At 38.7% G+C, this 24,523-nt stretch overlaps 2 protein-coding genes across 2 annotated transcripts; one reads left to right on the forward strand and one right to left on the reverse strand.

Moving 5' to 3' along the window:
- Positions 1-8,039: 8,039 nt before the first annotated feature.
- nae1 (nedd8 activating enzyme E1 subunit 1) lies at positions 8,040-13,918 on the reverse strand. Its single transcript, XM_026379111.1, has 20 exons — positions 13,823-13,918; positions 13,289-13,392; positions 13,144-13,204; positions 13,011-13,041; positions 12,788-12,859; positions 12,537-12,616; positions 12,212-12,321; positions 11,835-11,944; positions 11,679-11,741; positions 11,511-11,574; positions 11,321-11,412; positions 11,165-11,224; positions 10,933-11,066; positions 10,717-10,792; positions 10,308-10,347; positions 9,750-9,836; positions 9,512-9,604; positions 8,940-9,054; positions 8,783-8,832; positions 8,040-8,673 (listed from the first exon to the last, which is right to left on the reverse strand). Exons 1-20 carry the CDS (start codon positions 13,870-13,872, stop codon positions 8,564-8,566), a joined length of 1,602 nt encoding a protein of 533 aa, XP_026234896.1. The 5' UTR covers positions 13,873-13,918; the 3' UTR covers positions 8,040-8,563.
- Positions 13,919-15,399: 1,481 nt separating this feature from the next.
- ca7 (carbonic anhydrase VII) lies at positions 15,400-20,821 on the forward strand. Its single transcript, XM_026379112.1, has 7 exons — positions 15,400-15,475; positions 16,143-16,340; positions 17,479-17,597; positions 17,889-17,984; positions 18,520-18,582; positions 18,703-18,858; positions 20,141-20,821. The coding sequence occupies exons 1-7, from the start codon at positions 15,439-15,441 to the stop codon at positions 20,258-20,260; spliced, it is 789 nt and encodes a 262-aa protein (XP_026234897.1). The 5' UTR covers positions 15,400-15,438; the 3' UTR covers positions 20,261-20,821.
- Positions 20,822-24,523: the final 3,702 nt, after the last annotated feature.

Genomic DNA, 24,523 nt, shown 5'->3' on the forward strand with positions numbered 1-24,523 from the left:
ACATATTACTTTTTATAGGTTCAGACATTTCTACAAGTTCCTATTTTCAAGGAAGTGATTGTTCACAAAACCCTTTTTAAATGTCCAGTGACAAAAAAAGAGTTTTATTTAGTATTCAAATAAAATTACTCATAGTAAAATTATCTCACAAAGCTCCTCAACCTTTGTTTTAAACAGTGAAATCAATGTGTAACCTCATATCCCTCACTGCTGTTCTGATGTCCACTAATATTTTTTTACACCATACGTACAGGTTGCACTCAGTAAGAATCAAGTTTTTGTTGGGTGACTGGGTGCAGCAGGTAATCATTTGACAGTGTTGATTCTCTATCATCCGGTCATGACAACCATTCACCAGAGTCCAGTAATGTATTTACTTGTTTTTCAGGATCGCTCAGTAACAACTTGTACTCTGGATACTAAGAGACAGATATAGTCCAGAATTTAACTGGACACAAACCTCAGTGAAATGTCACTTTGGTTGTTTTTATATCTTTATATAGGACGGGATGTCTGTAATAAGCCCACCACATAACTATAATTCACTTTTGTAAAAAGAAAGATAGTAACCAGCCTGACGAGCAGCTGGGACAGGTAGAGCTGGCAGAGTGGCTCCGCAACAGGCACTGGGACATGACCCAGATCCACCGCTGTTGTGCATTTCTGATGGAGAAGTGTCAGGCAAAGAAGGTCGGGGCTGTATCACTCCAAACTATTATGACATTCAGAGGCACAGAAGCTTGTAGTAGGAACAGCGTCCCTGGCACGACTTAGCAAGAAAGTCAACTCAGCTCATGCTCAGGGGGAACAGCAAGGGACGTTGGTGGGAGGAGAGCTGCACTGTCTGGGTTTGGATTTTTGAGTGTCTACTCCTGCATAGAGGTCTAAAGAGGTAACCTCCCAGAACGATTCCCAATATGTTGCTTTCCAAAAAATAACAATGAGTTATCCTTCTTAATTTTGCTGCATGGCTACAAGTACAAGCTGCTGACTTTTCGCTGACCCACACTTCATTGCTTGTTGAACATGGAGGCTTAAGGAGAATGATAAGATACACACGAGCATGAGAGAAAGAAGCAGGTATGTAGCTTTATGGGCTACACAGTCATTCATACTTTGTATGTCTGCACAACAATATGAGATTATAGCTAATAAACCTTCTTAACTGTTAATAAGATCATATAGTAGAGAATGAAACACAAAATGTTCCCTTGTTCCGAGCAGTGGACGCAGCCTGCTGTCGGACATGGAATGTAAAACACTTCTTTGATATGAGACGTCCTCGTAGTAGGAGAGTGAGGGCAGACAGATTATACAGAGGAGAGGTGAACTGAAACTCAAATGTTGCACTTATTTAATGAAAACAACATATGTTGATACAACTAACAAAGTGTCTCTTTGAAAAACTGCTGCGAAAGAACCATATGTGGTGGCTATGAAACGGCCCATGTGGACTAAATGTGATAATTTAGATGGAATAGTTCCACATTTTAATAAGTAGACAAATCCATTATCTTGCTGTACGTTCCATGAGAAATCAACAACAGATTGTTAGAAATTATGAAGTAACATCAAGCAGTTAGTTTAGCATAAAAACTGAACACAACGGTCAAAATGTAACTCACGCTACCTACCAGCAACCATAAAATCTATATCAATAGAGGTAAATACAGCGAGAATAGCAGAACTAAGATGAAAACAGGAACTTGTGATGGATATTTGCAACGTCAAAGTGTGTTGATCTGATACACTTTCTAATTTCCGCTTACCCTAACATGAACCCTACCTTACCCCAAACCCAACTGGTTTTCTCTGCAACATGTGCTATAAACCCAAACCACAACCAGAAACTATTGCATAAAGGAAGTGAACATGAAGCTGCAACAAGCTGCGTGTGACAATACCACAAAAACCAGACCCTTTAAACTTATTACCTTTGATCTGATTTGTTTGAGACTATCTCTTGGTCCGTAGCAGTCACATTTAAAAAAATAGCTTACATAAAAATAAATGTCTGATCTGAAACTAAAATTGCATTTGTATATAAATTACTTTCAATGAGTCGACTGTGGAAACATTTTAACTGTTTCATCAGCAGCTCAGCATCATGCTTACATTTGCAACTCTGGACTTTTGGTGCCTTTTTATGTGTCTAAATGAAACAGAGTTTTAATGAGCAAAATAAAACTCGGATTTATTCATCCAAAAATAACTTGTATCACATAATAATCTTCTAGCCTCATCTTCATCTTCCCCGGTGCTCTGCCAAGCTCCAGTGTCTACACATGCAGTGCAGCTCTCCACTTGAATCTGATTGCACCACACACCCCCTGCTGTCTAATGAGAGGATTAGACTCCACATATTTGTTACAATCCCCTGTTGAGGTTACCCTTTCTTCCCTCTCTCAGACACACCGCAGCGTTTATGGGTCACTCTGGTTTAACAGAGGATCTCCTGGCCTGCTGACAGATGCAAAGCACAAACATTCACGCATGCGTAAACCGAACTTTCAAACGCCTACATACACCCACAAACTGTATGTAGGCGCATTAACTCTTTTATGCATACACAGACCAAAGTTACACGCAGCAGAGAAAACGGTCATGCTCAAAGTGTTTCTCTCGCAAAGGTTATTGTTCTCTGTAGTCTGCTGTGATGTGGCGAACAGAGAAAGATTTGAGAATGATGAGTGCCAGCTTGTGGATAAAAGATATAAAGATGAATCAAACATGCCTTGTGTAATTACAGGCAGGAATCTGAAGAATGCTGTGATCTGAACTGAGCCTGACACCATGTTAAGAGCCTGATGCAGTTAATATACCTGCGCTCAGTGTATGTATCGTGGTGTTTGGTCATTGCTGTAGCTGGTGCCATTTGTTATATATTTATTAAATATTTGATTTACAGTTACAAATGACACATTTCCTGTATTCCTAACAATTAGCATTCAAACACTAACACTGCCTGTTATGAGGCTCGCTATTATACACTGCAGCAGAGTTGCATCAGGTTTATAACCCAGTTTCTCACTGTACACTCCAAGCACATGAGCTCAGTTTGTGTACGTAAGCATTTCTGAGGTTTACCATATACAGTCAGCGCTGTGCACTCCTTCATCCAGAACAGAAAGAGGCCGTGTCACTTATCTGAGGAATTCACCCTGGACATCTCCTCTTCATAAACACTCCCCTGTGGAGCACATCCCTCACTCTCTCACTATCCTTTATACACACACACACACACACACACTCCTCTGGATCTACACGCCGTGTAGCATCAGTTTGCTTTATGAGTAGCAGAAACCAAAACTTATGCACGAGGATGCATAACTAAAACACTATCTATCATGTAAATCCTGCACAGCCCATTAACGCCACCTGGAACGTCTATAAACTGCTCACATTGCAGACATGGTTCTCTGTCTTTGTGTTTTCAGTGTCATGGCCTTACAAAACAGGTGGCTCTCATTAATGCTTCCCTCGAAAAATGAGATGAGACAAAGAGTAACACATGCAAGTGCTTTATGATGGGTTTTTTTTGTACTTTTTTGTAACCTTATGGGTCATGACAGACAGATACAGATCGGATCTGCAGTAATTTCTCAAGCACTAGCTCAAACCCCCCTCTCCTGCCATGACACATCTTGTCTTGGGATTTACGGAAACTAACCACGGTCTGTAGAGGTAAGGAAACGATTTGTCTCTACTTCTCAAGGGTAGATCTGTATCTGACAAAAAGCTTAAAAAAAATAGCAGCATCGTGCAAGGTTGTGTTATACTGCAGAGTGGAATTCCAGCTGCCTCGTTTCCGACTGATCTCCACGATGAGAATGTCAGAGTATGGTCACCGAGATAAGAATGGCACCTAGAGAATGTCATCTAGAGCACGTTCATGTGCTTCGTGTACTGAAGTGAATGACGTGCTACAGTAGATCAGAAAACATGTTTTCCCATACAATACTGCCATAGACCTTTCTGCACAGCCCTGTTACAAACACATTGATAGGAAGATATGAGCATCGGCAGTGTGTTTAAAATGTACATACTGTGCTTACGCTGGCTGAATAGCCACTCAAATATTCTCTATTCTCTTTATCTGAGTTATGTGTTCAACATTTGTGTGTGATGGTGTGTTTTACATACACCACTTTGTGCTCATGTAATGTAAGTGTGCATGTTAGGAGTGTAATGTGACACCCAGGTCTCATAGGAGGGACTGAATCTCTGACCCCATCTGGAGATACAGACTTTGCAGACTCTCTAAAGGCCTGGCTGTGATGTGTACAGACAATGAGTCTATTAACCCCCCCGACTACACCCAATGAGATAATAGGGCTAACTGAACTGTGTGTGAGGAGGTTAAGAAATCAAAAGATACTCCCAAGTCTAAATAAGCTTTTAAGAATCTTTGTAACTCGGCCATTTTTACAGCAGATATTTTGGCTTCTTGTGGCAGGAAAATGACAGCTGTTACTAATAATATGGCTCAGTTATATTCAGCTGTCTCAGTAAGCCATGGCAAGGTGATAGCGAGCCAACATGAACAATATCAGAACCCCAAAACTGTAGCAGCTAAGTGGAACCTATCCATCATTAATATTATGAAGTAATATTAAAAGACAAGCTGGGTCTTTAACTGAAACAGTATAAAAACAATTCTGTGAGTTGTGTTCACTACAAATTAATTGTACTTTGTAATTACCATATAAGCACGTGTGTAGTTAAAGCGAGTTTGTATTATGACAAGAAAAAAGTACCAAAATATTGTTGTGTGCCTCTAATCTGACTCATTCATAACACCAGTACAGCATCTACCCAGACATAAATCATTATCTCACATCGCCTGCACATCAAGTATGTGCATTTGGGGGGCATTTCCCTCCAACACGTTAGCATGTTTACCTTTTGTCTCTGTGTCATATCGGAATATTTACATGATGATAAGCTGAAACCTTTTCCAAGAAACAGAAAACAGCAGAGACACCTTGGATATGTATGCCTGATTGTACATTACTGTAGTTATACTGAATATAACTGGAACAGCAGTAGATTGGTCTTCAAATACCTTCATACAGTTTTGGCAGATTTTATCATGTTTGTCATGTTTATGCCTTCTCCTCTGTCAGTGGAGTGGATAAAAAAACGGTCCGAGGCGTCTGTGTGTTACAAGAACCCATTAACAATGCATCTGGAAAGCATATAACCATTAAGAGCTGGCAGCCAAGACAGCTCCACCCCGACTCTGTCTGGCCTCAAATACACTCTTGTTAAGTGTACAATTTAAATCACAGATTCTATGGACCTGCAATTAAGCACATGTAACCTGGTTCATCATCTGCACAGTTTAATTACATGAACCCAAAAGATACAACTTTTCAAGCGAATAATTTGATCATTTTATCATTTTCATGGTCATTAGCACCAAAGTGTTACTGTTAACCTGCTGTTTACTTTTTTCCCAGTTGGCTCTGTATGTATTGTACATATGCATTCCTCAGTCATAGCTCCATCTGTTTGTAGGAAGAATGGAGAGGCCCTCAGCAGACCCCTGAGAGGTTTAAAGTATGCCGGCCTCCTGCAGTTTCCCAGCAAGCACACTGACTACACCACTCGGCTCTGGCAGGCCGGTTTGAATTCAGCTTGGGCCTCATGACGAGGTGAACTTGTTGGACTCCAGCCAGTTAAATGGCTCACACTAACAGCTATGAGCCATCACAAGATATTACCCTCAACCTCCTAATGCCTTTGTCTCTCACTGCCTTTGGTTGCCGCTCTGACACTGTTCATGATGTGTTTGTAAAATGCAACCTTTCATCCATTGACAGGGTCTGACAAGGGGACATAGTGCCCTCGTCCTTGTGGGAGCTGTGACCACCAATCTGCCAGCCTTACTGTGCAGTTTCCTTCATTTTCCTCCGCTGAGTCATCCAGCCCTCCCCCCAAACGTTGGCAGTGTGGCCCTTCTGTAGGCTGATTTACTGATTGATTTTAACATTAACGACCAGGCCCTCCTCCCAACTCCCCCAAACACACAGAGACAAGAAATGAGGACACACACACGCCCATTGTCTGGCCTCTTCTGTGACTTCAAGATAACACAGACACAAGCCCAGCTAGGAAGATGAAGTCTTGATCATGCATGGATGCAACAGAGAAGGCTACAGGGAGTGTAGAAAACATATATGTCCACCTTTTGGTGTGATGGATTTGTACTCTAGTGCAGTATATTAAGATATTTCTAATGTTTCTAGAAAGTCAGAAACACCAAGTGGCCAAAGAAATGAATTAATGAAGGTTATACTATATCCTTTGTAGCAAAAAAACATATTAATTCTATGAAATGTTGAGCTGTTGAGCAATAAAACAAACCCTTGTTATCACCAGCAACATAGTTAACTGGTTAATGTTAGCAAACACTAGTCTGCTGACTTCATGAGTCTTGTCTACCAAATAAGGAGCATGGTACTGTAGCATGATGGTATTGTGGTGAGTAAGCCCTGACATGGCCATGACCTACAGTCATGCGACGGCCATGAGGCTAGCTAAGTAAAGATTAGTAGATTAAAGTTGGGTACTCTGACAGATTAGTTCTATGACAAGTTATGAGAAATGAAATACATACATGAGCACAAAAAAAGGAAAAACTGTAATCAATGGATATAAATTGATTATTGTGAGTAAATCAATCAATATCCTTACATAGCTAGAAAGGAAAGAAAGTTAAGAAGGCATTAATAGCTGTTTTAAACAAGTTATTCTTGTAAAAACCAGTTAAGACTTATGGTAAGAATGATTCATCTAATGCTTTCATGGATGTGACTGAAATGTCTCATACTGTCTCTACTCAACAAGAAGCAGAGACAATATGAAGGCGTCCTGGTGTGTGTTGAAATGGCCGGTACTGAGTAGTATGAGGTAGAGTGTTGACAGACACTGACAACATGTTGTGACTTTAACTTCATACCCTCTCTCCAGACGAACCTAGCAGTAATTAATTTATTAATGAGTTTGAAAATGGTTTTAAGGTTTTACTCTGCCAGTAGCTGGTGTCCAGTTTGTATAGAATTAGGTGGATATTCTTAACTTATTTCACCTTTCTGTTTTAATTTGATGCCCATGTACCTGATATACAGTCATTTGAGACTTTTATTTAATGCAGTGAAGAACTTTTTACTGGGAGCAGAGTTGTGTCTGTGCTAAACAGCATCTGTAACTTTGGTCTGGTTTGGACTTATAAACCTGGCACTGACTCTACATGCTAATCTTAAGAGGCAGTGGGTGGATGATGGACAAGGATAATCTTTATGAGGCAGTAGACAAAATCTTCATTTAAGAAATGGCCAGAGTTCGTCTTGGCACCCTGCTCTATCCTTCTCAGACAGTGGGAGATGTGTGTGAATTTGAGACAGATAACTGTATGAGAGAGCTGAGGTGGGGGTTGATGGAGACTTACAAGGGAAAAAATCTGCTGAGGGCAAATTTCCATTCTGCCAAAGTCTGGGAGAAAACAACAAATGAAAATCTTCTCCTGGTCCAACAGTTACATCACAATGTCTCACAACATACTTCTCTAACAGAAATACGTCCTGCAGATTAAAATCACAGTAGTTACAAAGAACGATCTAATGCATTTTGGACAGAACTGTTAAGAGACCTTGCTCATTTTTAACTTCCTCCAGCAAATTGTGTCAGGTACGGTCTGCAACCAACAGTCATTCAGGATTTAATTTGTGAAGTACACTTGGAATACTACTGGTTAATCTATATCTGTAAACTATGAAAGACTGCCCTCTAGTGTTTAGACACAATAATAGCATTACAGGCATGTCCAGAAGCTCAAGTATGTCATAATATAACAGTTTAATCCTTGTTTCAGCTGGATTAAACAACGATATCACATACAGACTATAACCAGAAACAAAACAGTGCAAGTGTACAGGATGCCTGATAAGCCGGGGTACAAATCATTTTTGCACAATACAGAACGTGCTCAATATGTGTTCACTTCGCCTCAAGACATAAAAATAAACCAATTCAGGTAAAATATTGAATGTTTTTATAGCAATAAATCAGATTTAAACACTACATGTTTGATTCTTTTCATTCTAACCAAAAACCTTTCACAATGTTCCAAACAATACAATAACAGACAGCTGTTAATACTAAAGTATACAAAGTGCTGCTACATTGTAATATATCATCCATAAATGTGTCCATGGATGAAAATACTACATACGAGTTTTGAGTTTGGTAGTTTTCTTTCAAGCTTTGTTTAATGATGTTTGCGGAACACAAAAATCTTTAAGAATTCCTCTGTCAGTGCTTTCCTGAATTGTTGCTCTTAAATAACTTTTGAGACAAAGGCAAGGCAAATTTCATCTCCTCCGTGAGAAGCATTTACAGGTTTAAGTGCACACATTTATGTAGCAGCCTTGTTCAAGTGTGTTTTCAAACGCAATGTGCAGTTTTACATCAAAGATTTATTGAAGCTAGTTGGTACAGTAAATGTCTCTTTCATTATTGTTCTATTTTCTGTCAGCAAACTCTGAATCAGTAACTGTATTCATAAATGAAAGGTGGCGGAGGTCTGTGACATCGCGTTGTAAATGAAAGTGTTGTTAAATGGCACGAACTGGCGGCTGATGATCTTGATGGCCTCTTGTGCAGCTGATCCTAAACGTATTGAGAAAAATTAATGGGCATTTGGTATTTATAGGCACTGTCTTGGTCAGACAGACTGTATGTTGGAATGACTGATGCCTAAAGACAGCTGAAACTTTACCTCCCAAAAATGCTGCAACAGTGTGTGGCTCTGCTGCACCGTACCGACAGCTACACATTATGAAAAGGGTGAGGGAAAAAAAAAACCAGTCAATACATATTTGGCATGACTTAAACAATCATTCAAAACAGTAAATTCACCCGCGACAAAGACTTACAACTCATGGATATAGTCGTCTTTGATGTTGACATTGAGGCTGTACTCCTGCAGTAGGCTGTTCACACAGAGCTTCAGTTTGCTGATGTCTTCCTCCACCTGATAGTTGTAAACTCCTGACAACAAGCATCAGGATGAATAAGCAAAAATTTCTCCAAAGTAAACTGACTATGACATGTACAGTAAAGTGTGACAGTAGGGAAGGTACTTTCTTGTTACATGGCTTTTCAGCTTCCTGATGGGGTGTTATTGATTATGACGAGGGTACAAAGCTCAGCCAATACAATTCAAAGGGATATAAATGCTTTCAGTAAAAGATCTATAAGAAATGCTGCTGACTACAGGTTGCACAGGTATTTTAAAAATGCAGCAGCTACTATTTTCTTTTATACTTGTATCTGTATCTACCTGCTACAACGTCTGCCTCTATTGCTTTCCATCAGCACATTAGTATGCCCTGACACTTCCTGATCAGCTTACTTATTTGATTTATAAAGTTGAGAGGTTTCAAGTCTAGTGTTTCATATGTTGTTCAGATCTTTTAATGAAAACTGGTACAAATGTAGGACGTACCTGGATAGCGAGAGTGCTGCTGGTAAAAGCGATCAACAGCACGAAGCATGAGGTAGAAGACCATCTCACTGTCTGGACTGTCCATGCTTGAGGCTGTAAAGACACATGTATTGCTAATCTGTGAATGTACTTTGTACTTACCACAACAGAGAACAGTATTAGCAGTAGCTCAACACAAGTAACTATGAACAAGACTGATCAGTTTACTCATAAAGGACTAAACCTATTTCCAACTCACTGATTTCATCCTTATTTACTGAGTCCACACTGTATTCTTCAGCCAGAGATCTGCAGCGCACCACCCTCAGAAAGGATGCATTTTTACCTGCACACCAACATAAATGCCTACAGTTAGCAATAAATCCATTACAGGTTTAGCAACAATCAATAAGAGCAGGTTATGATACTCTTGGATGTAGCACAGAAAAAGCAAAGTGCCAGAATTACAAATATCTGAAGCACCCATGCTGAAATATTTGAACTCAGACTGGAACACATGACAGATAAGTGCAGCTAAATTAGAGACATCAATTAAATGATGATGATGATGATGTAGTAAACAAACAAACTAAAACTATTATAGGGAGGCCATTACATATACATTATATATACCACATTACATCTAAATACAAAATCAATAACTCAAAACACTACTACACATACTACACATACAGTATATGGCATGGACAGGGTATTATGATAATCAGGCTAAGACCAGATTTGGGTGCATGTAAATATAACTATGAAAATAAACATATGAGTTCAGGGGTCATCAATTAAATAATTGGTTACTTACAGAACAGTTTGATGTCCTTTTCAGAGATGCTCTCTGGCAGCTAGTGGAAATGTAAAAGCATTTCCAGTGAAATCAAGTTTAAGTAAACACATTTAAAGCAAAACAAATGTCAGCAAAATATGTCAGGAAGTATTAATGCTACTTGAAACAAATTGAATTAGGGCTGCATCCAAGATGGACTTAACAGCCACAATGAAGACAAATAATAAAGAATTGATTTTTTTTTGTATGTCTGAACAGATAATTACAAATTGCCTTTCCAACTTTGTCACAGCAAATTTACCTCAATTATGAAACAGTTACTTTGAAGACAATGGAAATAATCTAATTTAGTTGATTCAAACACAAACATCTGTTTTCTACCCACAAACTCTTTTTTTATCGACTACATTGATCGACATCGACGTACCTTTCCAACTGACTTCAATAGACGCTCTACATGCTTAGATACAGCAGCTGCATCCTGCATGGCCTTTTCCCTGTAACTGATATAAAACAGTGAATGGTAACACACCCATACAATTAAATTGGTGTAAAACCAAATCTACTACTGGATCAGAGAACTGTTCTGTTCTGCTCATTTTCAAATGTATCTACATAGTCAGCACCCACAAATAACACTTACACATTTTGAAGGCTGATGAACTTCTGAGAGTCTGCAATCATATCTGGGATGGTTCCCCGTACAGGCAGGTTTCCATTGCCTTCATTGTGAACAAACTCCTTGACAGCGCGCAGCATCACCCAAAAGGATGGGGTCTAGTAAAGACATATCAGACATTCCACAGTTAAAAACAACTCATTATAAACGGCATATGTATTTTGATAAAGAATTATTTCAATAAAAAAGGGTAAACCTGTGATGTGACGTTGTTACACTGCTCACTGTTGAAGAGGTCCTCAACAGAACTAGATATCTGAAGAAAGGAGACATTACTAGAGGAGTCTCACTAGAACTAAATGTTAATTTGGGATTGAAGATATGCTTTTAAAAAGTATAGGAGATCTGTCACCTTGGTTGGATTTAAGGCAGTGTTAACATTCTTAACAGCTTCCTCAAAGTTTTCTTCATCCTCTGGGACACCATTATCATTCTTCAGGACCCCTAAAGTAAAACAAAGGTAAGAAAAATTCAGAATATGTTTGAGTTGTACAACCAAGTAACTTTATGTATAAAATGACTACAAGGCGGTAGATAGATACCTTCCCGTATAAACTGTCTGAAGGCCTCTTTCTCTTTGTAATTTTTTGGCGGCTGACCATTGTGCTACAAAAACAAATAGTAACATTTTATGATAACGCACTACTAACAAACGCTCGAATATAAATATAAATGAAGGCGTATATATCACAAAAAATATTTTATTTTACCTCTACAAGCCATTTCTCAAGGTATTTAGCAACAATGATGATCCATGGTGTGTGACTGTGATCCTATGGGATAGAAAAAAAGGATGGGAATAATATCAATATCAGTCATGTAAAGCTGGTGTAGTTTATGTAGACAGTAGTAGTAGTAGTACACACCTTCTTTTCCATGCTGTCCAGGTCATAGGACTGAACATGGTTCTTTAGTTCACCAAAAGGCAGGTCTAGCCTCAGGTCCTCCAAGGCATTGTCTGGGTGTGACTCGATCACTTATGGCAGAAATGGTAAGACATTAATGTTTGTTAAAACAATTTCAAATTACATGAATAAACAATGAACCATAGTGAAATGACTATGTAACAATAAGTGTGGATACAGGCTGAGGATATATTGATTTGTGACATTATAATGATGACAGTACTATATTTGCAATATTATGGGTATGCACATCACCGTTAATGTAAAGAATAACACATGTATAATAATATAATACCAATAAAAGTTAAAAATAAACAATGTGTTAACATTTCACCAACCTGTGTGTTCTTGCACTACTAGCCTCATGTATCCAATGAGACCGTAGGTTTTACAGACTAGGAAAGGTACAGAGGCACTCCACAGAACTGAGCCAAGCCTCAAACACGTACTGCAGAATTTTAGAGATAATTCAACAAGTTAACTGGACTGAGAGTAAAATAATAATCGATTTAGGTATTTAAATGGAATCTTGACTTATTGACTAATTGTATAACATATTTTCTATTTCTACATAATTTCTCATCAACTACTTTGTTAAAATTAAAAATGAAGAGTAAATGAATAAATGAATGAATAAATAAGTCAATAAACAGTATCACATACCTTTCTGGCAACTGTACACCAATAACTATAGTAAATCTGTGGAAAAACTCTGGATCATTGTCCAAAAGCTTTTCTGGACTCTGCAACAGTAACAGAAGACTGCAACTATCAGAATGACTTATACTGAACACAGCCACACACCAAATCTTGTATTTAAAAATACACATTTATGTAACTTCACCTAAACATTTAAAATTTTTCTGTAGCTGAATGAAGACTGAATAAGATTTGTGTGTTTAGGTTATACCGACCTCTTCAACAAAGTTTCCAGATACATCACTGTTAAGTTCTTGTAGCAGTTCAGTAGCAGCCTGTGCTCTGTTCTGCAACATGAAAACTAAAGTCAGGGGTCATACCAACATGCAAACGGATCACATGGCTTTCCTAATAAGAATATTAAAGCCAGAGAAGAGATGCAGATGGATGGAGTGGGAGTAAAAAAAAAAAAAAAAAGTGATGAAGCATAAAGCATACCTTTCCAATGTTGTTACTGCAAAGGAAAAAGCTGCAAGACAAGATCAATAAGTAAAACATCAGCCCATAACAAGGAAAACTTCAAATATTTTAGGCTTAGCTTTATGTAAATAAAATAAAAAAGCTGTGTTACTTGTTTCCAACATCTTCCCCGGAAACTGTGTGTCCATCAACTATTGTGAATGCTCCAATACCTGACAGAGGAAATGATTAAATCAAAAAGATGCTTTCATCGGCACATGAATTATTATCCCCAACACAGAACCACCTCTGTTTACCTGGAAGTACTAGGTTCTTCAGTAACTCTGTGCCAGTTGCTGTGGCGTTAATCAGACAAACGTGTGCATTCTCCAGTGCTTCTTGGCCATGGTCACCCCACAGTCTGAAAGCACACAACAAAAACGTGGACATGCTGCCATGTGGTGATAAAATGTGTACTGACTAAAACAAGTTAGCCACTTTGAAAGACTAGCTTAGTTAGCTGGTGGTAAGAGAGCTTAATTAACACCAATCACAAAATGTTTACACTCGAGCGTCAAGCACATCGCGTTATGTAGTGGCTGTAGACAGGCTGGTAATTCTGATAGACAAGCAAACAACAATCAGGAAAAACAGAGAAACAAAAACAACACATAATGTGGCAGCTAGCTTGGCTGTTTAAATTATAACGCACATAGCAAGCTAACGCTGGCTAACGTTAGCTTTGGTGCCACACCAATGTTTCTGCTGTGACTACTCACATAAAATTGTCACAACATTTAGCTAATGAGGTGTAAATACCCGGAGAAATCTATGATGTTTTTTCAACGTACCTGAGCTGCCTGTCGTATTTCTGCTCTTTGGAGGCTTTGGTGGCTGCCATGGTATGTTTTCAATGAGTGATGTCTATGGACGCATCTTCACTTCCGCAATGGCAGATTGGACGCAAACACGCCTGCGCAACAATTCAGACTCGCACTTTCGACACATTTTGTGATTAAAAATCCACGAAAAGTTCTCTTGTTGTTAACCTCTGTGATGTTGTTGGGCTAAAATTCATTATTATTTTATAACTAATTTATTGGGAGATTATTTTCTCAATTAATCATTGATTTGAATAATAACACTTACTGTACTATACACAAAAACTCAATCAGGAACGAGCAGAGAAATAAGGAATTGTTAATGAGTAGTTCATAAGTAACTGTGGAATAGTACTACTAGAAATACTACTAAGAATAGGAATAAGAAAGACTACTTTCTTCAATGGTTACACCTGCATAACCAATTCATCATGATCTAATCAGTAATTACTTATTTGTATTTTGTGTATCCTCAAGTAGTAACAAACGGACTAATTCCTAAGTAGTATTAATTATTCGTTATTAAATCATTACTTACTATTTTTGTGTACTCACATTTCAGTTCCCAATATTGAATCAGAGACAGCAGGATTCCTAGATTAATTAATAATACTCCAAGTGAAGGCTATACTGTAAAGTTAAATAAAGGTATACTGAAATACAAATATTAACACAAAGCTAACTTCAAACACAAAAATGTCAAATCATGCAAATATGTGACACAAACCTCTTGCCACTGTTTTTCTGGAGCTAAACTCACGTTACAGTTTCCCTGTACCTTCTCCATAATTATTTATGTCAATTTACTGTATGTGTATACTGTATACTGTATGTGAGTGATTTGCTGACACAATATTCACAGACTGATGGTTGGAAAGTATTATTTGTTTTGTAATGTAGTCACAATTTTAAGTCACCTTGGTTTAACTGTACAGTATGACTATGACATTGGTATGTGTGTGCTTAAAATACAGAATCCTGCTGTCTCTGGTTTACTATCAGGGAACTAAATATGAATACACAATAACAGGGCTAACTAATGATCAGGTCATGAATTATTAATGAGCTGTTACAGCAGTTTTTTTCATCCAGAAGCAGATTCATAGTTAATCAGGAACAATTGATTGATTAATATCGCTCATCCTCACTCATCTCATAAGCTCATCATCTGTTGTATAGCACTAAATTCGGGTTTATTCTCATGATCTTGATTAGTTCATTAATTATTCAGGTCGCTTCTGATTTGTTCCTCAGTCACCGTCTTGCATTTCTGTGTACAGTAGTGTAAGGTGTTTTCATTAATATTAGTTAAGGACCAATTAATCATTCACTTTGAAAGGGAGAACTGAGCGCACGTTTAACACCTCAGACTATTTTTGTGGCGTGCGTGTCGGGGTCGGGGGGGGGGGGGCGTGGTGGTGCGTGGAGGGGGCGTGCCAAGGAAGACCGGGATTATCCTCCCACTTGGAAACTACATAAACTTCATCAATAGCTGCATCGGCTGATGTCCGTATGCGTCCGTCAACGTGAGTGGAGGAATCAAAACACCGACAGCGTGGTCACACCTGAATCTACAAACAGGGACAATGTCAGGGAATAACTGGGGCTATGGAAAAGAGAACGGTAAGATCTTTCAGCATCCCATCACCAGGCACAAGCTTCACTGCTTACTCATCCATTTCATTTAGTGAACACTACTTTAACTAAACTCTATCTCCAACAACAAACGTGATTTTGTTTATTTTATTTTGCATTTCTTGTTTTGATCCAGTAGAGCAGCCTCTTCTGGATGTTAAGATGGCTGTTAATGCGAGATTAGCCCCATGATTAAAGGGATGACAGCTGTCACCTTAACCTGACTCTGCAGTTGATTTGCCCTGGACCCATGTGTGACAAACGTTGCATTGCATCAGTGTCACTGCTGTTTTCAAGACAAGTTGATCTGTTTGCTGTGCTGCACTGTTAGTGTGAACAAAACAGAATTAGACACATTTCCTAATGAATCTAGGTGTCTTCATTTTATGTTGATGGTCCCAGCTACAAGTTAACATTATCAGTTAGTGACTTGCTGTAGTTTTAACTAAATTAACAGTGTGAAATTACCAAGTACAGCTTTACTTCAATAATGTGCTTTAGGAAAAATTTAATATTTTCTCTCTTTACACTCTTTACAGGTGACGCCTGGTTTTTACTCCATACGTTAAGCTAAAGGAACCTGAGTGCATTACTGCATGTATTACAACATCACTGGTGATTTATGAATATTTCTCACTGTCTTCTTATATGATAGGTCCTTCTCTGTGGCACAAACAGTACCCCACTGCGAAGGGGAGCCGACAGTCTCCCATAGACATCGTTCCTCATCAGCTTTCACATGACCCCAGCTTGGGCCCGATTGTCCCAAACTACGATCAATGTACATCGCTCAACATCTCAAATAATGGACACTCTGTAGCTGTGGAGTTTGACGACTCTGATGACCGTTCAGGTGAGAAAAAAGGGTCTAAATACAATGTACTGCACTATCCACAAAGGTCACATCTGCATTAGTGAAAATAAAACAACGAGAAATAAGACTGTGTACATTTACACAGCATGATCTCTACTATAACTAAAGTGATTACTGACAGTCATGTAATTCTAAACAGGTAATAGCTCAGGGATAATCTTCACTCTGATATCTCCTATCAGCCACATGCCAGGGAAATCTGTGCTAAAAGTTTACTTTCAGTAAACATACACTTGAAAGGTGGGATTACCTTGATTTTTAGAAAGTGCAAACCATGTGCACAACTGACCATAATCAAAGGTTGCAAATAAACCTCTGATTATGCTGCAGCAAAGTGCAGCCAGCAGTTAACTGTATGAGTATCTGTCTGCTGGACAAGAGATATAATAACCTTAGGTGTTCTCAATAGTTATTATGCCCCCATTTGCTTTTATCACTGGGTGGATCCATATTAACTACCCTGTCATTATCAGAAATGTGGGGCTGTTTGGCTCAGACAGTTTCCAGAGACCAAACAAGTAGCTATGACTGAAAATAATTAATGGAAGAGAAGGCCTGTAGGGAAACTAATGCGCATCCGCAGCATTTCACCACAGCTGAAATGAGGTGAGCAAATCCACTAAACCTGCTGTTGTCAGTTTGCCCTGTGGGTCAGCATGAATGTATAGACTTAACAGTGACAGTGTTATGTGACATAGTTGCTTTGATAAGAAAAGGGGAGTAGAGTAACACAAATAAGTTTCTATAAAAACCAACACGCACTATTTAAGCCATACCCATCTAGTTTATCTGATCTGCACTGGTGTGGCGTGTTTTGCCAGAGGAACTCAGTAGTATCACAATGAATAACAGTCAGATTAGTCTGGTGTAAAAGTCTCAGCTTTAAGTGAGAAATTTGATAAAGTCTGCTCAGCGTTACCAGGTTGACTCATCCTGTGGTGTGTGTGTGTGTGAATTTATGTGTCCTACAGTGATGCCAAGCTGTTTGACTGATGATACACACAGGATGCTCTGTGCAGAATTCTGTTGGGAAGCAGTTTGTCTAACACCCACAAAGCATAAGAGTGTAGGTGTGGGCATGCGCGTGAATGCAGAACTTCTTTGTTTCTCTCTACAGTGATACGAGGAGGCCCTCTTGACAACCCCTACAGACTGAAACAGTTTCACTTCCACTGGGGTGGAAAGGGCTGCCATGGCTCTGAGCACACTGTTGCAGGAAATAGCTATGCATCTGAGGTCAGTGTTTGGAATCATTTACCAGTGTGTTATAAACAACAGACTGACTAAACCATTTTTTGCCTCGGATGTTTATTAATGTGGTATTTTGTTATCAATTAAAACTAAATGTTGACAATATTGGCACTGGGTTAGTACACAGAGCTGACTATAACATAATATATGCATGACTTGATTTTGTTTATTTAACTTTAAAGGCTTCATATTTAATATATAAAATATATAAATGTAATGTATTCAGTTATTTTTATTCATATATGTGGTCTTTAATTTCATCTCCCCCCCCCGTAGCTTCATTTAGTTCACTGGAATGCTGTCAAGTACAAGACATATGAGGAGGCAGCAACAGCTCCTAATGGTCTCGCTGTACTCGGCATCTTTTTACAGGTAAGATGTTTTCCTTAAGTGTAATTTTCTATCTCTGTGCCACCTCTCTTCTCCATGTTGTATCACTACATCAGTTTCACAGTCATGCCAACTGGAAGCAACAGAAGCAAAGGCAGAATTGCATATTGTAGTCCAGACATTTATTACTGGGTCACCACTGACATTATGTTCATACACATGTATGTTTTTATGCAAATAGCACAGAATTATTTTAAATCTCAGTTTGAAATGCTTAAAAAAGTTCATAAGATGACATAGTGGGAAATATTAGTCAATCACAAATCTGCATGTGTGACATCTGTTGTGCAATGCTGAAAATCTAATACTCCACTGCTATAATAAACAGAAATGTGTCATTAAAATAGTTTATTTATGGTAAATACTAGTATTACATTTACAGTTATCGCTCCTTCCACCAGTGTTGAGGTTCTGTAACCTACCTTTATAAATTACATTAAGTATATAGAGAAAGCTCAGATGTGAAGTCTGAAATCTGTCTGGAAAAGTCTGGAAAATATTCTCTCTGTTACATAAGACAGGTGACGACCACAGATGGCTCCACACGATCACAGATGCTTTGTACATGGTGAAATTTAAGGTGAGCGCCGCTGTTAATTGTTACTGGATTTTATTACACGTGAGGTTCATGTGCTTTATGACCCAGTCTTCGGATTATTGCAGTGATATAAAAGTGACTCTCTGTCTCTTTCCATTTCAGGGCAGTGTCACAGATTTCAAAGGTTTCAACCCCAAGTGCCTCTTACCCAGCAGCCTCCACTACTGGACTTACCTGGGCTCACTAACCACACCCCCCCTACATGAAAGCGTCATCTGGATCATCCTAAAGGAGCCAATCTCAGTTTCTGAAAGACAGGTGTGTGTAAAAAACATGTACAAATATTGGATGAGTAGAAAAGATTTGGTGGTAATTCTCTTCACTAAACAGTAATTTTCTTCCCCAATGTTGTTGTGAACAAAACTTGTTTCCGTAGTAGTTATTAATTGTTCTTAGTCATGTGGCAGAGGCGTTTGTACACAGCATTAACCCCAATCTAGTTATTATAGCTGCAAGCCCATAGTGAGCAAACTGTCTGGCACAAGGTCAATATTTTACCTGACTGCAAATACACTGGTGCTTAAAAAGACAAAAACAAAACAGACTCTACATTGTCTTTGCTCATGGTTTATTCAGCTCCAGAGTATTTAATGCACTCACACATTTGTTTTAGCAATATTTACCCACATTTGCCTCATCCTAAGTGTCATCTTTGCTCAACCTGTACAGTACATGATATATGTGCAGACAATGTAAAACAGAGACATGACTCAGTTGCACGGAGTTATTTTGGAAACAGAAATGACATGTTTTGTCTGGAAGTCAGTGATGCTGCAGTTGATCAGTCAGTTGTGACAATTTGTGTTTCCTGGCCTCCTCTGTTGTCAGCATCACTTGACATCTGTAACTTAATACTTCTAAATGCAGGTGTGGATGATAGTGGCACCTCCCCACCCCCGAAATGTGGCATTTATAAAAATTCTGTTTGACCTGAGTATGATGCCATATTTAGAAGCCAAAACTAAAAGCACTGCAACATGCATGGGCGATGCCATGTGAGGACTGACTTGTTTTATCCACGCCTCTTACCACTAAATTCAATCAGAAAGTTTAGGTCTGATAACCCCAGGTTGTTGACAAGTTAAGCTGACTAACTGGATGTCTGCAGCACATGCCTTCCAGGTCTCCCCATGAGCTTGGGCTGTAGCAACTGCTGCCAGCCTTTGGATTATGCTCTCACACTATGCTGATCTTTCCTAGTCTAGTTTCCCATTTTTAACATCAGGACTGTCCTGGCCACTTGGATGTAGTCTGTCCATAAACCCATGTCTGTAGCTGGGGGTGACTGGTAAGCTACAGTACGCAACTGGCCCCACAACCTATGACTTCAGGCTTCAAGCCGTTGATCTCCTCCAGCTGATTATCCTGATGGATTGATGACCTGATGGATACAGGGCTTTAATTGAGAAATAGCTGCATGTAGATCCAGCAGGGAAAAGCCCTTATATAACAGGATGCTACGTATTTTGTTTTTCATTTCATTTATTAGTCCTGCATATAATAATAATAATATGTATTATTTCTGTCTCTCTCTGTGCAGCTGAGCAAGTTTAGAATGCTTCTGTCCACGGGAGAAGAAGAGGATCAGAGAATACACATGGAAAACAACTTCAGGCCTCCCCAGCCTCTCAAAGGAAGGAGAGTGCGTTCCTCCGTTTAATGTGACCTCAGGAGATTTTAAGTCATCGATAACAAAAGCTCAGTGTGTGCTTTTATTTTTTACCTTAAGGTAGCTTGTTGTGGGGATTTCTCATTTACTTTGTGCAGCAGAGGGTAATTCTCATCACTGCCAACACATTGAGATGCATGTTTCCCTCTACTGGTCAGAGCCTTCAATGGCAGAAGAAGAATCAATTTCTGTATGGTAAATATATGATAAAGATAACTACTACATGCTGTGATATTAATATAAGCTGTACGTTAATGAAAATTCAAATGTTGGATGTTTACTTGTACCTCCATAGCTGCACATGACGGACAAGGTGCAAATCAAGTTCTTGTAAGGTGCTATTATGGAACTATTAGGGCCATGTAGTCTGTTGTTGTTCGCACAATGGTATCTCACCACACCACAGGCAGAGTCATAGCGTCAGGCTCCTTACTTATCCCGATTGATCTCTCATTCATCCCGCCCATTGCTAGTGGATTCCGAGTCCTTGAGGCCATAGATCCTTTCCAGTCCAGCAATCCCAACTGAAGGTGGGATTGGATTAGTGTTGTCTTTCCTTTAAATGCACTGTTTGGTCATAACAGATGACGTGAAAGCCCCAGGTCCTTTGCAGCTTCAGACTGAGATATTGACCCATGGTAATTTATTATTTTTAGTATGCACTGCAGAATTTACAAGAAATGTATTCACAACTCATTACAAGTTATTGAGATTAAAGTGCATTCTGCCTGACTGTTGTCAACATCTCACCTCCGTAAGTTGCACTTACAGTACATGTGCTATGTGTGTGCACATGCCAGTATGTACATCACAGTAAATGCCCGACAGAGGCCCTGGTGTCTCATTTGGGATGAGTTATGGCAGTTTGTGTAATGCTGGTTCATATTTAGATGAACATGGATTTTACTAATGCAGAGTTATGGCAGGGATGAACTTCTTTTAATACAACATAAATGCTCCCACGAGGGATGACACCTCAGCTACGATTGTTTTATGTTCTTGATGACCAGGAACATTACAAATGTAATTTATGAGTGGTTTGAATATTTCTGTAATGCATTCAATGTGTTGTCGTGTTTGTAGAATGAAATAAAATTTAAAAATAAATTGTGTCCAGATTGTAGTTTATATATATAAAAAGATAAAATAAGATTCTATCTGCAGCTAAAATGTAGAATATTGCTTCTGCTTTAAACCAAACTCTTCATAGTGTTGTAATTTTGTGCGTTTTCTCTGTTTCAAAAACAGACAAACAGTATTAAATTAGTACAAGCAGACGTGTAGTCTCTTCTCAATAAAACACTCTTCACTTTCTTTTAGTAGCCACAACTGAACCTTGTACCGTAGCTATGTGTTTTTGAAGGAGTCGTCATTCAAGCAAATGTTTAAACTCCTTCTGAGTGACTGAAGAAGTTCAAGGTAATTAGTAGCTAGATTGTAGCCCTGCGGGGTGAGCAACAGAGAGAGTAAATTATTTACCAGCTGTGCTCACTGAATGAGTTTCATTTGGCTGCTAATAGTGAGAACGCTTTATGTTAATACTGTCAATCAAAGTAGTTAGTTAGAATAAGTATAAATGCCCATGGGTGTGGCTCAAATTTAAAGGGAGACCATTACATCTGTTTGTTACCATATGTTTCTGTCTTACTTTGTCTAATTGGGCAAATACAAATCTAATTTACAAATAGAAACACTTTTGGAATGACTGACCCTGATTTAATAAATGAACACAATTTCCAGGAACAAAAGAAGAGTTCCTACAGGTAATGAGTTTTGAATTTGACTTCTTCTGCAGTTGTATGTAAAGCAGTGAGCATAGAGTGGCTGTGTGGTGCATAGCAAAATCTTTAACTGAACAAAGAAATATTAATGTTGATACTTTAATTAGATTTTTTCATCTTTTTTCTGAAGCATATTTTAATTAACGTGACGTCCAAACGACATGTTCATCTTGTGTAGTCATGTCTGTACAGTAGGTGGCAGCATCTACTATCTTTTGTTTCATATACAGCAGTGACTCTGATTTCTCTTTTCTTTTTCTTTTTCTTTTTCTTTTTCACAACAATAGCACAACACCTGTTAAATCTATGGAAATAGCTTAAGGTGAAATCTAAAAGATGTATTTTATAGACAATAGCTGACCATAATAAAGCCACATGTGTTCTTTTTGTCCACTGTCAATGATACTTGACCTTGGGGCGTCCATTCTCTTTGCCACTGTGCAGAGTTGTTTGAAACTAAAGGTTGTATTACCCTGTCTGGTTTCATTTTCATCCAACTGCTGACGGTTACGGAAAAATCAGTTTACAGGTTAATGAATAAAAAATGGAAGTGGGTGTCTGTGAGGTATATTTAACACGTATTCTCAGATAATCTTTCCAAAATAGCATCTAGGAGCTTTATTGAGACTGAGAATACCTGAGCGGGCACATCATCTTCAGCTACAATCAATGTACCATGTAATAAGATATTACAGTCAGGCCTCAGAAATAGAGGCAGTCACATGTATTTTTAGCATCAGGATATCTACTTGCTTGTTGTAGTGATTTTTCCCAGACGCAGCAGCATCTGAGCAATTTGTGAAATACAAACCTGCAGGACAAACAATCAGCAGAAAAAGTTACTCGTCAGACACGAGAATTAGACAAGTTTTTGAGATAATACAGCAGCTGAGTGAAGTATACGATATATATGTATATGTTAATTAATGTGAACATATAGAAATGTATAGTTGTATAAAATACAGCATGCTGACTCTGGGCCACCATTTTTCCACCCTATTGTTTTATGTATGCTAAGCATGTATCTACCCACATATCTACCCACCCTCAAATATACATAAACCAAGTCTAACTAACCAATATAATGCACACTGTGTATTCCTTTAAAGAGGTAATCAACTAATTTTATATGTGTAAGTCAGTTTATTTGTCACAAACTGCTCTCATATTTAACCAGTGGGAGCAGTTGAGAATGCAGTTCTAAAGCCTGAGAAAGTACAGCACATAAATGTGTAAATGTAAATTAGAAAATTTAAATGCTGCCACACGACTTAAACTAAAGCAAATGTAGAAGCATGACAAAACATTCAAAGTACCAAAAGTTGGAATAATGTGTTATCTACATAATAGATAAGCAGTATTATATTGGAAACAGCATTTTGGTGCAATGCATTACATTTCAAAAGCTCATTATGGGTCATGCATTTAACAGTTTAGTCTGAAAAATGTAACTATAACTCTAAATGAAATGTAATGGAGTAAAAAGTACAAACATTTTCCTCAGAGATGAGTGGATAAGGTCTTTAGGTCTTGGTCTGAGCACACATTTTACCAAACAGAGTGATTAATGATGGCTCAAACCACAAACTAGTGTATCTTAACGATCAAAGTTTTCATGACAGACACTACACAGACTGAGTCACTCTTTGTGTTTCCGCAGTAAGGCTGAAAATGGAACGCTCCTCTCCTAAATCATTTTAAGTTTCTCAGTATTGTCAAGGACAGTGAGTCTATCTGGCAATCGGGGGGCACAACCGTGGTGCGGTTGCCATGGATACAAACAGCACATATAACACAACACAAATGCTTGGCCAGCTTATATCTCTCCTACTTGTCTATGAGCCAGTGATCCATCTCCATCACCCTGTCATAAATAAAAACCGTGCTAAAGGCCCCTGTGGTGACACGTGTGCTTCTCTTGTTCATTAGGAGGCTGTGTCTAGTAGCATATTAGCTATTTTTGTTTGACCGGTTGGAGAACAGGCCTGTGATCTCCGGTCTAGTCCATCCTAACCAACAACCCATTGCTTTTCCTGGATGCTGATGTTTGGCCTTCACCCAGGTTCAGGGTCTAGTGTATGGTACAAACATCCAACTTGCAAAACAGTATACACCTTTTATGGGTTGTGTATATGAACCAAATGATATTAAGGTTGTCAGGCAGTGGCCTTGGTTCACTGATTCGATTATAAATCACAGCAGAAGAAGAGATGAGGTTCCCTCTTGTGGGCCATGAACGCACTGTTGGTGGTCTGTTATGATAATTAATGAAAATGTAGCTTTGCTGTCATGGTCGAGAGGTCACGACCTGTAATTCTGTACTTGACTATCACTCATGTAAAATACGCATATAGCAAAATAGAACTGAGCACACCTCTGTGTGATCTCACTAGAATGTAAAACTTCAGTGCATGGACACCGAATCTCTCAGTCAGTATAGCTAATGTTGATTATTACGTCGATGATCAGTGTG

This window comes from Anabas testudineus, chromosome 3, assembly GCF_900324465.2.
Source record: "Anabas testudineus chromosome 3, fAnaTes1.2, whole genome shotgun sequence".
Taxonomy (NCBI): domain Eukaryota; kingdom Metazoa; phylum Chordata; class Actinopteri; order Anabantiformes; family Anabantidae; genus Anabas; species Anabas testudineus.